The 17,104-nt window shown below is 44.7% G+C and overlaps 1 protein-coding gene across 1 annotated transcript in view; it reads left to right on the top strand.

Moving 5' to 3' along the window:
• Positions 1–17,104, top strand: part of LOC139580473 (CUB and sushi domain-containing protein 1-like) — a 451,300-nt gene that overhangs the window by 382,167 nt on the left and 52,029 nt on the right. Inside the window, exons 38-40 of the mRNA XM_071409207.1 lie at positions 6,336–6,454; positions 8,901–8,970; positions 9,092–9,208. Coding sequence (XP_071265308.1) covers positions 6,336–6,454; positions 8,901–8,970; positions 9,092–9,208 — 306 coding nt within the window. The remainder of the gene's footprint in view (positions 1–6,335; positions 6,455–8,900; positions 8,971–9,091; positions 9,209–17,104) is intronic.

Raw genomic sequence — 17,104 nt, 5'->3', positions numbered from 1 at the left:
TCTTTCTCTCTCTCTCTCTTTCTGCTTCCTTGTTTATAACAAGGATACAGTGCGTAATGTATGTAGTAGCATCACCTACAGTGCAGCTAAAACTCTGAATAAAAAGCACTCAACGGGGCATTCTACTTTTATAATGTTAAAAATTAAGCAGCTCTGGGTGAGGCATGTGCATTTTGACATTTAAAAGCTTTAGAGAAATTACCAAAGCTGTCATCATAGTTGACACTCAGTCCACCTGTCTATTGACTCACTACTGTAGCCTACTGAGTAAGACTGATCTGAATACAGTAATCTGTCTAAAGGAAAATGGTAGCCTTTGGATGCTATCTCGCTCACCTACTTTCACTAGCACAACAAAAGACAGTAGACCAAAGAATGTCCCCCTCTTGAATTACTACTGTACTGTATGTGCTTTAGCAGGGTCCAATCAAACATAATGTACAAAACTGACTCATTTCAGGAAACTAGCTGTATGTCACACGTCACTAATTCACAACTAATTCACATGAGAGGCATTTGAACTTAAACATACATTTTTTTATCAAAAAAGGTTGTTGGCAGAAATGCCTTCTGGAACATGTGAACTTTCATGTGCCTTAATAACAAACTTGTATTCCATCCGTAAATACCAATAAAATTGTTAAATTACGAGCTTAGTTGGTTTAGCCATGGAAAAAGACAGGGACCGTCCCGCTGGCCATGATTGGCTGAGATAATGGGTGGGCTGGACATGCCGGGAGATGAGTTTGGATTGGTCTTTAGCATGCTATGTGCACAAAAGATGCTATCATGGCTTTGATGATTTAAACAACAAACTTACAAAATTAGCATAAATTGTTCAACAAGTACAGCATAATTCACTGATAACAACAATTCTGTTAACCCAAAAATAAATACCAAGAAAACTGACTGATAAAATCCAATTTCTCTACCTTTTACCATGGGTTGGAGCCTGATGGGAATTTCTCTTTTCAATTCTGAAATGGGCTCCCAATCTGTACTGTGTGGACACTGATAGCATCAGAGATAGTCTGTCTCTGTGGCCGCTTGCCTCATCTGCCTCTGTCTCAACAGAAGAAACAGTGCCCTTTAGCTGCTGTGGACAGTCCTGATGTAAACCATTTCACCTTATTCATTCTTAACACCTCAACATCCTCTGCTACTATCTCTAAGTCCTCTCAGTGGGGATCTCAATTCGGCTATTTCCCCTCTCTCAGCCCACTTAAAAGTGTATCCCCCATGTGCAGCCTATGTGCTATGTGATACGGCAGGGCTGTTCAACTGGCGGCCCGCGGGCCAGATCCGTCCCATTTATTAATCCCTTTGATCAATTCTTAACATTAAGAAATTATCTGCAAAAAAATCCCTGCCAAAATCCAGCTTTCAGTGCCAAAACACTCTCACATTACAAACGCTCACATACACAAAACACACACACGTACATGCATATTGACGCCACACACACACACACACTCACACATAGACACACTTTCACAATCTTCACATACACTGCTGCTACTCTGTTTATTATCTATCCTGACTGCCTAGTCACTTTTAACCCTACCTACATGTACATATTACCTCAACTACCTTGTACCCCTGCACATTGACTCGGTACCGGTACTCCTTGTATATAGCCTTGTTATTGTATTGTGTTCCTATTTTTTTTCTCCTTATTTGCAAATGTTTCTTACTTTTTAATTCTGCGTTGTTGGGAAAGGGCTCGTAAGTAAGCATTTCACTGTAAAGTCTACACCTGTTGTATTTTGTGCATGTGACAAATACAATACACACCACTACTGTGGTTGTCTATACAGTAGTGTGGTTTCTAGCGCCTATGTGGCATGTTGATTTATTAGTTTTTTTTTCACATGAATTTGACTCTAGCATTTGAAGGGTTTAAGCTAAAAAATATTATGACCTCATTCCTAAAAGCTACAACTCTCAGGAACTCGTACCTGCCTTTTCTTATAACCCTAACCCTTCTGTTTCCCTGTCTGATAACCCTAACCCTTCTGTTTCCCTGTCTGATAACCCTAACCCTTCTGTTTCCCTGTCTGATAACCCTAACCCTTCTGTTTCCCTGTCTGATAACCCTAACCCTTCTGTTTCCCTGTCTGATAACCCTAACCCTTCTGTTTCTCTGTCTGATAACCCTAACCCTTCTGTTTCTCTGTCTGATAACCCTAACCCTGTTTTCCTGTCTGATAACCCTAACCCTTCTGTTTCTCTGTCTGATAACCCTAACCCTAACCCTTCTGTTTCCCTGTCTGATAACCCTAACCCTTCTGTTTCCCTGTCTGATAACCATAACCCTTCTGTTTCCCTGTCTGATAACCCTAACCCTTCTGTTTTCCTGTCTGATAACCCTAACCCTTCTGTTTTCCTGTCTGATAACCCTAACCCTTCTGTTTCCCTGTCTGATAAACCTAACCCTTCTGTTTCCCTGTCTGATAACCCTAACCCTTCTGTTTTCCTGTCTGATAACCCTAACCCTTCTGTTTCCCTGTCTGATAACCCTAACCCTTCTGTTTCCCTGTCTGATAAACCTAACCCTTCTGTTTCCCTGTCTGATAACCTTAACCCTTCTGTTTTCCTGTCTGATAACCCTAACCCTTCTGTTTTCCTGTCTGATAACCATAACCCTTCTGTTTTCCTGTCTGATAACCCTAACCCTTCTGTTTCCCTGTCTGATAACCCTAACCCTTCTGTTTTCCTGTCTGATAACCATAACCCTTCTGTTTTCCTGTCTGATAATCCTAACCCTTCTGTTTTCCTGTCTGATAACCATAACCCTAACCCTTCTGTTTCCCTGTCTAATGGGAGGGAAACAGGGACTCATTTATAACACACCTAATGACTGAGGGAAATTAATTCAATGCATACTTCCTGCACACTGGAATTTGGCATTACCTAATGTAACACATCTTTGTTATTTATTGAGATGCTTAGTTTTCAGGTTAATTTTATGTGACCTAATTACTTTTAAGAAGCTTATAATAGTTGTTTAACTAAAAACAAATAATGGTGAGCGAGAGTTGCGCCTTTACCTTTTCAATGATGATAAAACATCTTGGTTGCACCTCGACTCACGTTGATTGAGCGTCCTCCATTTCTTTCCTGATTACTTTTAGCAACATTTAATTTGAAGAACAGTTATTTATTGGTGTGTGTGCGTTGCTTTTTTATACAGTTATTCCGAAGCATGTGTAAAGTTTCCGGCCCCTCTGTAATAACCCTTTTTTACATCTGGCCGCTGTAAGAATATAGTTGAATAGTCCAGTCATACAGCATCAACCGTAAGGGATCTAACCAGGAAACGTACCAACGTTTTTTAATCAGTCTTATCTTGATTAGAGATAGATTATTTCTCTCACCGCTGCATGAAGAGGAGATATTTAACACAGGGCATGACTCCTTCTGGTCACTACACAACCATACACGCTAGATTAGGCGTGTTAACCCTGGAGTCCTGGCTCAATTGCCAACCTCCTTAATACAATCATGGCGACGGCAACCTAATCATCCCTAGCTTTGAATTGTCTCGTTTAACCCTTCGCCTCTCCATAGCAACACTTCCCTTTCCAAGTCGTTGTTGTAAATGAGAATGTCTCCTCAATCAATCGATCTGTTCAAATGAAGCTAAAACATGGCAAAAAATCTCATGTGGCCCTTACTAATAGATTTGGACAAAACTGAGACATGCTGAGAATGTCAGGATGTTACAAATTAAAGATGTTTAGGCCAATTTAGTATGTATTCTTTGCCAATTGTCTTCCATATTAATACACATCATTGGCAGGATGTCTTCCTGGAAGCGTTATGCCTGATATAGCCATGCCATTTCTGCAATGTTATGCAGAATAGGGGAGAGCCAGTGTTTGTAAAGGACATCAACTGTATAATTAACCAATAAGGCACGAGGAGGTGTGGTATATGCAGTGGTGTAAAGTACTTAAGTAAAAATACTTTGAAGTATTTCGGGGTATCTGTTCTTTACTTTACTATTTATATTTTTGCCTACTTTTACTTCACTACATTCATGAAGAAAATAGTGTACTTTTTACTCCATACATTTTCCCTGACACCCAAAAGTACTTATTACATTTTGACAGGAAAATGGTCCAATTCACACACTTATCAAGAGAACATCCCTGGTCATCCCTACTGCCTCTGATCTGGCGGTCTCACTAAACACAAATGCTTCGATTGTGTTGGAGTGTGCCCCTGGCTATCCGTCAATTTAAAATAAACAAGAAAATGGTGCCGTCTGGTTTTACTTTTGATACTTAAGTATATTTAAAACCAAATACTTTTGGACTTTTACTCAAGTAGTGTTTTACTGGGTGACCTTCACTTTTACTTGATTCATTTTCTATTAAGGTATCTTTACTTTTACACAAGTATGAGAATTTAGTACTTTTTCCACCACTGTGTATATGGCCAGTATACCACGGCTAAGAACTGTTCTTATGTATGACGCAATAGCAGAGTGCCTGGATACAGCCCTTAGCCGTGGTATATTGTCCATATACCACAAACCCCCGAGGTGCCTTATTGCTATTATAAACTGGTTACCAACATAATTAGAACAGTAAAAATAATAGTTTTGTCATACCCATGGTATATATAATATACATTTTTACCTAGAGCTACGTGTACTGTAAAAGTAGTTATCATTAAAGAAGAATAGCTTTGTGACTTTCTGTCAGAACAAGAGGAGCTTGTTATATTTGCATAGAGATGGTTGTCATTGACTTTTAGGTTCATCCTGAATGTTTACCGTTGGATGACTGTGGCTGCATCTTGATGATCCTAGACTGAATCTGGCTTGTGCACGGTAGTTACGAAGTGCCACATCTAAAATTAGATTCATGCCACGTGTTTTTATCACACATCAAGATGGTGAATTTGTTAGAGCTTGGGTGAGGAGACAAGTGTATTAAATGTTTGACTTTCTGGATCTTGAAGGCTGAATTCCTGCCTGGATCAGTCCGTTGTGGTTGTAGAGAAAATGTCAGATTTTTTCCCTCAAGGGTTATCATTTATCCTCTGAGAGAGAGACTATGGCCATGTGGCATTTTATTGATTTATTCTGCAGAAAAACACTTCAAATGGTTGGTATGTGTAACGTGAGTGTCAGCTAGATGGAATTGGAATTAACAAGTGGTATTGATCTAACGTTAAATAAATGTGTTAGTAGTTTGGTACAAGCCAGGGTTCTGATGCCTTAGCATTTAAAGAAATTCCCAGTGTTCTTTTTGTGGTTCACTGTTTTTTGACCAGTTGCATACTGTACATCTCCGCTCACTCCCTCCTGAACAGGAGTACATGCTCCTTAGAATATATTGAAAGTAACTTGCTCCGAATTCTGCTGTGAATTCCCCTTGAACCAAAGCTAATGTTTAATCTCCCTAGTCTCGCCCTAGCCGCCCACAGCCATTTGGGCTTCCCTGTTTGAAACAGTCACCTACACATTAGCAGTGTGACAGTGTCTGTTGGGTTTTGTTGTGTTGGGTAATGTAGGCATCGCAGGTGAAAGTCCTTTGCTATTGATCGGTAGAAAAATAATGAGAGAGTTTTACACACACTCACAACTGCACGGTGCTACCTGCTGAGTGGTGCAATCCAAACAAGACAAATTTATACAGGATCTCCTTTCATTGGCTTGACGAAGGTGGTTGTCATGGCAACATACTTTCTCACTGTCTCCTCCTGCAGTGTGTACAGTTTTAACCCACTGGAAGATGTTTTCAAGAAATGAACAAAAGCACAATGCATATTTAAATAACACAGATCAGTGGGTATGCTATTTTCAGATTTTTTTTAACAATACTGTTTTAGCGTTCTAAATTAAAAAGCATAGAGACAAAGGTTACACACTACAGCACAAAATACACTTATAGTTTCATGACGTTGTCAGTACCCTGTGCCCCTTGGTACCCGACTGTGGTTATGTATCTGCATTACCTTCCTACGACTGGGGGTTTATAACCATCCAAATGACAAATGATTTAACTATAGAAAACTTAACAAACGTACAATAATCCTATGTCATCGTGACAAAACCAATAATCATTGTATCTATTTTAATAGCTATAGGCTATACCAGAGCCTGTTGACAGCATACAATAATCATATCCACTTGGCTTTGCAATACTCTCCGATGTGTTTGCCTCTTCTTGCTCCAGCTTTGAGGAATACTGTTCTCTGAAACATGAAAACAGGATCACCATACTGAGTATTGAAGACCAATCATTCATGTGATGTGCAACATCAAGTACTTTATCTAAGCAGGCATGATGAGGCCTTTTTTATCTCTCTGCTCCATCTAGCCGTTGGTCTCACTGCCTGTCCGGAGCCAGTGGTGCCTGCCAATGGCATCAAAACAGCGGACAGGTACATGGTCAATGAGGTGGTGTCATTCAGCTGTGAACCAGGATACATGCTGCAGGTGAGAGCTGTACTGTGTTCCCACTGCTGTGTCAACGTGCTGCTAAGCTTTATCCCCTAAGTCAATGTGTAAAGATGTGTGCTGGGTCGCAAGTTTAGTATGCAAAGTCAACTCAGCAAACTGTGCTTTGTCTTTGAGTTCAGTGTGCTGAGAAACCCCCTACCTTCACATTATAGAGAGAAACCCCCTACCTTTACATTATAGAGAGAAACCCCCTACCTTTACATTATAGAGAGAAACCCCCTACCTTTACATCTGAGAGAGAAACCCCCTACCTTTACATCTGAGAGAGAAACCCCCTACCTTTACATTATAGAGAGAAACCTCCTACCTTTACATCTGAGAGAGAAACCCGCTACCTTTACATTATAGAGAGAAACCCCCTACCTTTACATCTGAGAGAGAAACCCCCTACCTTTACATTATAGAGAGAAACCTCCTACCTTTACATCTGAGAGAGAAACCCGCTACCTTTACATTATAGAGAGAAACCCCCTACCTTTACATTATAGAGAGAAACCCCCTACCTTTACATTATAGAGAGAAACCCCCTACCTTTACATTATAGGGAGAAACCCCCTACCTTTACATTATAGAGAGAAACCTACTACCTTTACACTATAGAGAGAAACATCCTACCTTTACATTATAGAGAGAAACCCCCTACCTTTACATTATAGAGAGAAACCTACTACCTTTACATTATGGAGAGAAACCTCCTACCTTTACATCTGAGAGAGAAACCCCCTACCTTTACATCTGAGAGAGAAACCCCCTACCTTTACATTATAGAGAGAAACCCCCTACCTTTACATCTGAGAGAGAAACCCCCTACCTTTACATTATAGAGAGAAACCCCCTACCTTTACATTATAAAGAGAGACATCCTACCTTTACATTATAGAGAGAAATCCACTACCTTTACATTATAGAGAGAAACCCCCTACCTTTACATCTGAGAGAGAAACCCCCTACCTTTACATCTGAGAGAGAAACCCCCTACCTTTACATTATAAAGAGAGACATCCTACCTTTACATTATAGAGAGAAACCCCCTACCTTTACATCTGAGAGAGAAACCCCCTACCTTTACATCTGAGAGAGAAACCCCCTACCTTTACATTATAGAGAGAAACCCCCTACCTTTACATTATAAAGAGAGACATCCTACCTTTACATCTGAGAGAGAAACTCCCTACCTTTACATTATAGAGAGAAACCCCCTACTTTTACATTATAGAGAGAAACCTACTACCTTTACACTATAGAGAGAAACATCCTACCTTTACATTATAGGGAGAAACCCCCTACCTTTACATTATAGAGAGAAACCTACTACCTTTACACTATAGAGAGAAACATCCTACCTTTACATTATAGAGAGAAACCCCCTACCTTTACATTATAGAGAGAAACCTACTACCTTTACATTATGGAGAGAAACCCCCTACCTTTACATTATAGAGAGAAACCCCCTACCTTCACATTATAGAGAGAAACCCCCTACCTTTACATTATAGAGAGAAACCTACTACCTTTACATTATAGAGAGAAACCCCCTACCTTTACATTATAGAGAGAAACCTACTACCTTTACATTATAGAGAGAAACCCCCTACTTTTACATTATAGAGAGAAACCCCCTACCTTTACATTATAGAGAGAAACCCCCTACTTTTACATTATAGAGAGAAACCTACTACCTTTACATTATAGAGAGAAACCCCCTACTTTTACATTATAGAGAGAAACCCCCTACCTTTACATTATAGAGAGAAACCCCCTACTTTTACATTATAGAGAGAAACCCCCTACCTTTACATTATAGAGAGAAACCCCCTACTTTTACATTATAGAGAGAAACCCCCTACTTTTACATTATAGAGAGAAACCCCCTACTTTTACATTATAGAGAGAAACCCCCTACTTTTACATTATAGAGAGAAACCCCCTACCTTTACATTATAGAGAGAAACCCCCTACTTTTACATTATAGAGAGAAACCCCCTACTTTTACATTATAGAGAGAAACATCCTACCTTTACATTATAGAGAGAAACCCCCTACTTTTACATTATAGAGAGAAACCCCCTACCTTTACATTATAGAGAGAAACATCCTACCTTTACATTATAGAGAGAAACCCCCTACTTTTACATTATAGAGAGAAACCCCCTACTTTTACATTATAGAGAGAAACATCCTACCTTTACATTATAGAGAGAAACCCCCTACCTTTACATTATAGAGAGAAACCCCCTACTTTTACATTATAGAGAGAAACCCCCTACCTTTACATTATAGAGAGAAACCCCCTACTTTTACATTATAGAGAGAAACCCCCTACCTTTACATTATAGAGAGAAACCCCCTACCTTTACATTATAGAGAGAAACCCCCTACTTTTACATTATAGAGAGAAACATCCTACCTTTCTATTTTCCAGGGCCACTCTCATATATCCTGTATGCCAGGGACCGTGCGGCGCTGGAACTACCCTCCCCCTCTCTGCATTGGTAAGAACTTTTACTTGGAAGTGGTCACATTCAAGGCAATGGTTTACTGTTTCAGTGTTATTCGTTGTCTGCAATATTGTTTCAATGTGTGCCACACATTATGTGCATTTTTATTTTCCAGCAAAGTGCGGTGGAACAGCTGTTCACTTGGCCAATGTTATTTTAAGTCCTGGATTCCCTGGCAACTACCCTGGTAACATGGATTGTACATGGAGGATTCTATTACCAGTTGGATATGGTGAGGAATCTGCTATGATAACGATAATGATAAGAAGCCATGGTTAATTTTAGTAATGCCAGAGATAATAGCTTTATTTTTATATAATTTTTTGTAATAATCTCCATTAGCTGTTGCAAAAGCAGCAGCTACTCTTCCTGAGGTCCACACAAAACATGGAACATGACATAATACCATAATACCAATACCATACCATACTTCCTAAATTATTTTGTTCACCCGACCTAGAATTCCTTACAAACAAATGCCGACCGTATTATCTTCCAAGAGAATTCTCTTCGATTATAGTCACAGCCGTGTATATCCCCCCAAGCAGATCCCTCGTCGGCCCTGAAAGAACTTCACTGGACTCTATGTAAACTGGAAACCATACATCCTGAGGCTGCATTTATTGTAGCTGGGGATTTTAACAAAGCTAACCTTAGAACCATACTTCCTAAATTCTATCAGCATATCGAAAGCGCGACAAGAGCTAGTAGCTTTCTGGATCATTGCTACTCGAACTTCCGCGATGCATACAAAGCCCTCCCACGCCCTGCCTTCGGCAAATCTGACCATGACTCCATTTTGTTGCTCCCAGCCTGTAGAGAGAAACTAAAACTGGAAACGCCTATGCTCAGGTCATACAACGCTGGTCTGACCAATCGAATTCCACGCTTCAAGATTGCTTCGATCACGTGGACTGGGATATGTTCTGGTTAGCCTCAGGCAATAACTTTGGCATATACGCTGACTCGGTGAGCGAGTTTATTAGCAAGTGAATCGGACATGTCGTTCCCTCTGTGACCATTAAAACCTTCCCTAACCAGAAACCGTGGATTGATGGCAGCATTCGCGCGAAACTGAAAGCGCGAACCACCGCTTTTAATCATGGCAAGGTGTCCGGAAACACGACCAAATACAAACAGTGCAGCTATTCCCTCCGCAAGGCAATCAAACAAGCAAAGCGTCAGTATAGAGACAATGTAGATTCGCAATTCAACGTCTCAAACACGAGACGTATGTGGCAGGGTCTGAAGTTAATCACGGATTACAAAAAGAAAACCAGCCCCGTCGCGGACACCGACGTCTTGCTCCCAGACAAATTAAACAACTTCTTTGCTCGCTTTGAGGACAATACAGTGCCACTGACACGGCCCGCTACCAAAGCCTGTGGGCTCTCCTTCTCCGTGGCCAACGTGAGTAAAAAAAATTAACGTATTAACCCTCGTAAGGCTGCCGGCCCAGACGGCATCCCTAGCCGTGTCCTCAGAGCATGCGCAGACCAGCTGGCTGGTGTGTTCACTGACATTTTCAACCAATCCCTATCCCAGTCTGTTGTCCCCACATGCTTCAAGATGGCCACCATGGTTCCTGTTCCCAAGAAAGCAAAGGTAACTGAACTAAATGACTGTCGCCCCATTGCACTCACTTCTGTCATCATGAAGTGCTTTGAGAGACTAGTCAAGGACCATATCACCTCCACCCTACCTGATACCCTAGACCCACTCCAATTTGCTTACCGACCCAATAGGTCCACTGACGATGCAATCGCCATCACGCTGCACACCGCCCTATCCCATCTGGACAAGAGGAATTCCTATGTAAGAATGCTGTTCATTGACTACATCTCAGCGTTTAACACCATAGTACCCTCCAAACTCATCATTAAGACCCTGGGTCTCGACCCCGCCCTGTGCAACTGGGTCCTGGACTTTCTGAACGGCAACCCCCAGGTGGTGAAGGTAGGAAACAACATCTCTACCCCACTGATCCTCAACACTGGGGCCCCACAAGGGTGCGTGCTCAGCCCCATCCTGTACTCCCTGTTCACCTATGACTGCGTGTCCATGCACGCTTCCAACTCAATCATCAAGTTTGCAGAGGACACTACAGTGGTAGGCCTGATTACCAACAATGACGAGACAGCCTACAGGGAGAAGGTGAGGGCCCTCAGAGTGTGGTGTCAGGAAAATAACCTCTCACTCAACGTCAACAAAACAAAAGAGATTATTGTGGACTTCAGGAAACAGCATTGGGAACACCCCCCCATCCACATCGACAGGACAGTAGTGGAGAAGGTGGAAAGTTTTAAGTTCCTCGGCATACACATCACGGAAAAACTGAAATGGTCCTCCACACAGACAGTGTGGTGAAGAAGGTGCAACAGTCCCTCTTCAACCTCAGGGGACTGAAGAAATTTGGCTTGTCATCTAAAACACTCACAAGCTTTTACAGATGCACAATCGAGAGCATCCTGTCGGGCTGTATCACCGCCTGGTACGGAAATTGCACCGCCCTCAACCGCAAGGCTCTCCAGAGGGTAGTACGGTCTGCACAACGCATCACCTGAGGTAAACTACCTGCCCTCCAGGACACCTACAGCACCCGACGTCACAGGAACGCCAAAAAGATCATCAAGGAAAACAATCACCCGAGCCACTGCCTGTTCACCCCGCTATCATCCAGAAGGCGAGGTCAGTACAGGTGCATCAAAGCTGGGACCGAGAGACTGAAAAACAGCTTCTATCTCAAGGCCATCCGTGTAATGCGGTCTGTGTGTAGCTGGTGTAGAGGAGTCAGGCGCAAGCCAGCAGATATGAGTAAATAAACGTAATTTACTCAAAATATACAAATGCAATACAAAAATGAGAGCCCACAATAACGGACCGTACTACATACAAACAATTACTCACAAACAGACATGGGGGAACATAGGGTTAAATAATGAACAAGTAATTGGGGAATTGAAACCAGGTGTGTAAGACAAAGACAAAACAAATGGAAAATGAAAAGTGGATCGGCGATGGCTAGAAGTCGGTCCCTCTCCTTGTTCGGGCGAGAGGGACCGACTTCGGCGGAAGTCGTGACAGTACCCCCCCCCCCCCCCCCCGTGATGCGCGGCTCCAGCAGCACGCCGACACCGACCTCGGGGACGACCCGGAGGACGAGGCGCAGGGCGATCCGGATGGAGACGGTGGAACTCCCGCAGCAACGAAGGGTCCAAGACGTCCTCCACCGGCACCCAGCATCTCTCCTCCGGGCCGTACCCCTCCCACTCCACGAGGTACTGCAGGCCCCTCGCCCGACGCCTCGAGTCCAGGATGGCTCGAACAGCATACGCCGGTGCCCCCTCGAGGCGGAGGAACCTCCCGCACCTCAGGTTCCTGGAGTGGACCAGCCACCACCGGCCTGAGGAGAGACACATGGAACGAGGGATTAATACGGTAATCTGGGGGAAGCTGTAACCTGTAGCATACCTCGTTCAGTCTCCTCAGGACTTTGAATGGCCCCACAAACTGCGGACCCAGCTTCCGGCAGGGCAGGCGGAGGGGCAGGTTTCGGGTCGAGAGCCAGACCCGGTCCCCCGGTGCGAACACCGGGGCCTCACTGCGGTGACGGTCGGCGCTCGCCTTCTGCCGCCTCACGGCCCGTTGCAGGTGCACATGGGCGGCGTCCCAGGTCTCCTCCGAGCGCTTAAACCATTTGTCCACCGCAGGAGCTTCGATCTGTCTCTGATGCCAAGGTGCCAGGACCGGCTGATACCCCAGTATGCACTGGAAGGGCGAGAGGTTAGTGGAGGAGTGGCGGAGGGAGTTTTGGGTCATCCCAGGGGATGAACGCCGCCCACTCCCCCGGCCGGTCCTGGCAATATGACCGCAGAAACCTACCCACATCCTGGTTTACTCTCTCCACCTGCCCATTACTCTCGGGGTGAAAACCTGAGGTGAGGCTGACCGAGACCCCTACACATTCCATGAACACTCTCCAGACCCTGGACGTGAACTGGGGACCCCCATCAGAGACTATGTCCTCAGGTACCCCGTAGTACCGGAAGACGTGAGTGAACAGGGCCTACGCAGTCTGTAGGGCCGTAGGGAGACCGGGCAAAGGGAGGAGACGGCAGGACTTAGAAAACCGATCCACAACCAGGATCGTGGTGTTGCCCTGTGAGGGAGAAAGATCAGTCAGGAAGTCCACCGACAGGTGCGACCACGGCCGCTGTGGAACGGGGAGGGGTTGTAAATTCCCTCTGGGCAGGTGCCTGGGAGCCTTGCACTGGGCACACACCGAGCAGGAGGAAACATAAACCCTCACGTCCTTGGCCAAGGTGGAGCACCAGTACTTCCCACTAAGGCAACGCACCGTCCGACCGATGCCAGGGTGACCAGAGGAGGGTGACGTGTGGGCCCAATAGATCAAAAGGTCGCAGACAGCAGACGGAACGTACAGGCGCCCAGCTGGACACTGGGGGGGAGTGGGCTCTGTACGTAACGCCCGCTCCCACACCACCGGTTCTACCAGGCAAGAGGCCTGAAGTATGGGAGTGTGATCCATGGACCTCTCCTCTGTGTCATACATCCGGGACAGTGCGTCTGCCTTAGCGTTCTGGGATCCTGGTCTGTAGGACAGAGTTAAAACAAAACGGGTAAAGAACATGGCCCACCTTGCCTGGCGAGGGTTCAGTCTCCTCGCCGCCCGGATGTACTCCAGATTGCGGTGGTCAGTCCAGAAAAGCCGAGGTAAACAGAGCCTTCAGGTGACCAAAAGCCCTGTCCGCCTCAGCCGACCACTGCAGCCGCACCGGTCCCCCCTTCAGCAGTGAGGTAATGGGAGCTTCTACCTGACCAAAACCCCGGATAAACCTCCGGTAGTAGTTGGCAAACCCTAGAAACCGCTGCACTTCCTTTACCGTGGTGGGAGTCGGCCAATTACACACGGCTGAAATGCGGTCACTCTCCATCTCCACCCCTGACGGGGAATTGCGGTACCCTAGGAAGGAGACGGACTGTTGGAAGAACAGGCATTTCTCAGCCTTGACGTACAGGTCATGCTCCAACAATCGACCAAGCACCCTGCGCACCAGGGACACATGCTCGGCGCGTGCAGCGGAGTATATAAGAATGTCGTCGATATACACCACTACACCCTGCCCGTGCAGGTCCCGGAAAATCTCGTCAACAAAGGCCTGGAAGACTGATGGAGCATTCATCAACCCGTACGGCATGACGAGGTACTCATAGTGCCCCGAGGTGGTACTAAATGCCGTCTTCCACTCGTCCCCCTCCCGGATACGCACCAGGTTGTAAGCGCTCCTGAGATCCAATTTTGTAAAGAAGCGCCCCCCCATGCATTGACTCGATCGCACTGGCGATGAGAGGCAGCAGTGATCTGTTTGATACCTCGATAGTCAATACACGGGTGCAGACCTCCATCCTTCTTCTTCACTGCCTGCTGCCTCGAATCCATGAGGAACCTCCCCAGCACCGACCAGCAGTGTGCCCTCTGTGGCCACAGATGGTGCAGGGAATGGCCCCTCCTCCGGTCGCCCTAAGCGCAGCACCTCCCAGCTCCAGGGGTGTCAAAGCGGAGATGCTGGGGAATGGAACTGACAGGCCCCGATCCGGACGTCCACGGGTAGCCAGCAGGTTGTCCAGCCGGATGGACAGGTCCACCAGCTGGTCCAACGTGAGGGTGGTGTCTCGGCAGGCCAACTCCCGACGGACGTCCTCGCGCAGACTGCACCGGTAGTGATCGATCAGGGCCCAGTCGTTCCATCCCGCGCTGGCGGCCAGGGTCCGGAAGTCCAAAGCGAAATCCTGTGCGCTCCTTGTCCCCTGCCTCAGGTGGAACAGACGTTCACCCGCCGCTCGACCCTCAGGCGGGTGGTCGAAAACTGCCCGAAAGCGGCGGGTGAACTCTGCGTAATGATCCTCCTTCACTCCATACGGCATTGGCCCACTCCAGGGCTTTGCCTGAGAGTCAGGAGACGAGGGCGGACACGCTCTCACGTTCCGAAGGAGCCGGGTGGACGGTCGCCAGGTAGAGCTCCAACTGGAGTAGGAACCTCTGGCATCCGGCAGCCGTCCCATCATACTCCCTCGGGAGCGTGAGCTGAATCCCGCTGGGACCAGGTGAAGGAGGGGTGGACAGTGGGGCCTGCTATAGTGGGGCTGGTGGAGGCGCTGGACGACCTCCTCCTCTCTCCCAGCAATCCATCGTTTGCAGCAAGCGATCCATGGCGGTGCCCAGAAGTTGCAACATGGTCGCATGCTGCTGGACGTGCTCCTCTACTGCCACTGCTCCTGCTGACTCCATTCAGGTGAGTAATTTTGTAATGCGGTCTGTGTATAGCTGATGTAGAGGAGTCAGGCGCAGGCCAGCAGATATGAGTAAATAAACGTAATTTACTCAAAATATACAAATGCAATACAAAAATGAGAGCCCACAATAACGGACCGTACTATATACAAACAATTACTCACAAACAGACATGGGGGAACAGAGGGTTAAATAATGAACAAGTAATTGGGGAATTGAAACCAGGTGTGTAAGACAAAGACAAAACAAATGGAAAATGAAAAGTGGATCGGCGATGGCTAGAAGGTCGGTGACGTCGACCGCCGAACGCCGCCCGAACAAGGAGAGGGACCGACTTCGGCGGAAGTCATGATAATCAGACTGTTAAACAGCCATCACTAACATAGAGAGGCTGCTGCCAACATACAGAGTCAAATCTCTGGCCACTTAAATAAACAGACTTAATAAAGATATCACTAGTCACTAAAATAACACCACTTTAATAATGTTTACATAGAGGTATCACTAGTCACCTTAAATAACGCCACTTTAATAATGTTTACATATCCTACATTACTCATCTCATATGTATATGCTGTATTCTACACCATCTACTGCATCTTGCCTATATCCATATTCTTATTCATCCCTTTACATTTGTTTGTATTTGTGTGTATAAGGTAGTTGTTGTGAATTTGTTAGATTACTTGTTAGATTTTCCTGCATAGTCGGAACTAGAAGCACAAGCATTTCACTACACTCGCATTAACCACTGCTAACCATGTGTATGTGACCAATAACATTTGATTTAATTTGAATGCAGAAAACATTAATAGACAATATATTTGTGATTTACATCTCTCCCTGGAACTAACAAAATGTAGTTGTTGTTCTGTGACATCTTCCTTTTGGAAATGGATCCCCTTTAGTTATCCTCTTTCTCTATCTACATTTTGAGTCAGTTTAGCAATATACAAGAGAGCTGTGGGTTGCAGCCCACATATTTGCGGTGCTTCACAGTTCAAATGACTCCAGAACAAAGTAAACACTCCAGATGTTAACAAGATAATTGTGTGTGATTTATAAAGCTATTCAGGCTTTCCTCTGAGCACAAAGAATTCTCTCTACCTAACCTAAGAAAAATATTGTATACTCTACCCAAAAGCAATTTTCTGCCTTATCAAGCAAGAACTTCACAAGTAAGAACAAGAATGATAATTTTGTGCTGTGTGTGTACCAAAAAAATGCATTAGCTTGTGTTGTTTACAGGGCCCAATATTAAAAAAATAAAAAAAAGACACAAGAGGCTTTGCAGACGCTGATGACAGCTTTTAGGACAGACAGAATGGGTAGGATAAAGCATTGTGAGAAAGAGGTACATGGCTGCATAACAACAAGATTATCGTTCAAAGGATTCTCCTAAGCATCACCAAGTGGCAAATGCTTTCTTCCAGCATCAGACCTTTGCTACCCTTCGAAGAACCGAACATAACATAACATAATTTTTTTTATTGTATTGTATTAATTTCCCATTTCTGTGTCTCCCCTGGAAAAACATGAGCTGATCTCAGTATTAGATTGCTGAATCATTTCTACCATCATAACATATTAGTAAGTTGAAGAGTTTTTCTCAACATGCAAACATGATGTAGCTTGACAAATAAAAGTTGGTACATTAGGTCAAAAGCACATTAAATGAGCCAAGGTAATGTCTGCTAAATGCATTACATGATTACAACACATTTCACAACATCACGTTAATAGTTAATAGTTAATAGTTAACACTTTAGGTAATCTCTGGTGAACAGATCTATCTAAACATACAGTAACTGGTAC

This window comes from Salvelinus alpinus, chromosome 7 (genome assembly GCF_045679555.1).
Source record: "Salvelinus alpinus chromosome 7, SLU_Salpinus.1, whole genome shotgun sequence".
NCBI classification, from domain to species: domain Eukaryota; kingdom Metazoa; phylum Chordata; class Actinopteri; order Salmoniformes; family Salmonidae; genus Salvelinus; species Salvelinus alpinus.
The sequence above is the reverse complement of the archived record's forward strand: the minus strand, read 5'-3'. Positions and strand labels throughout refer to the sequence as shown.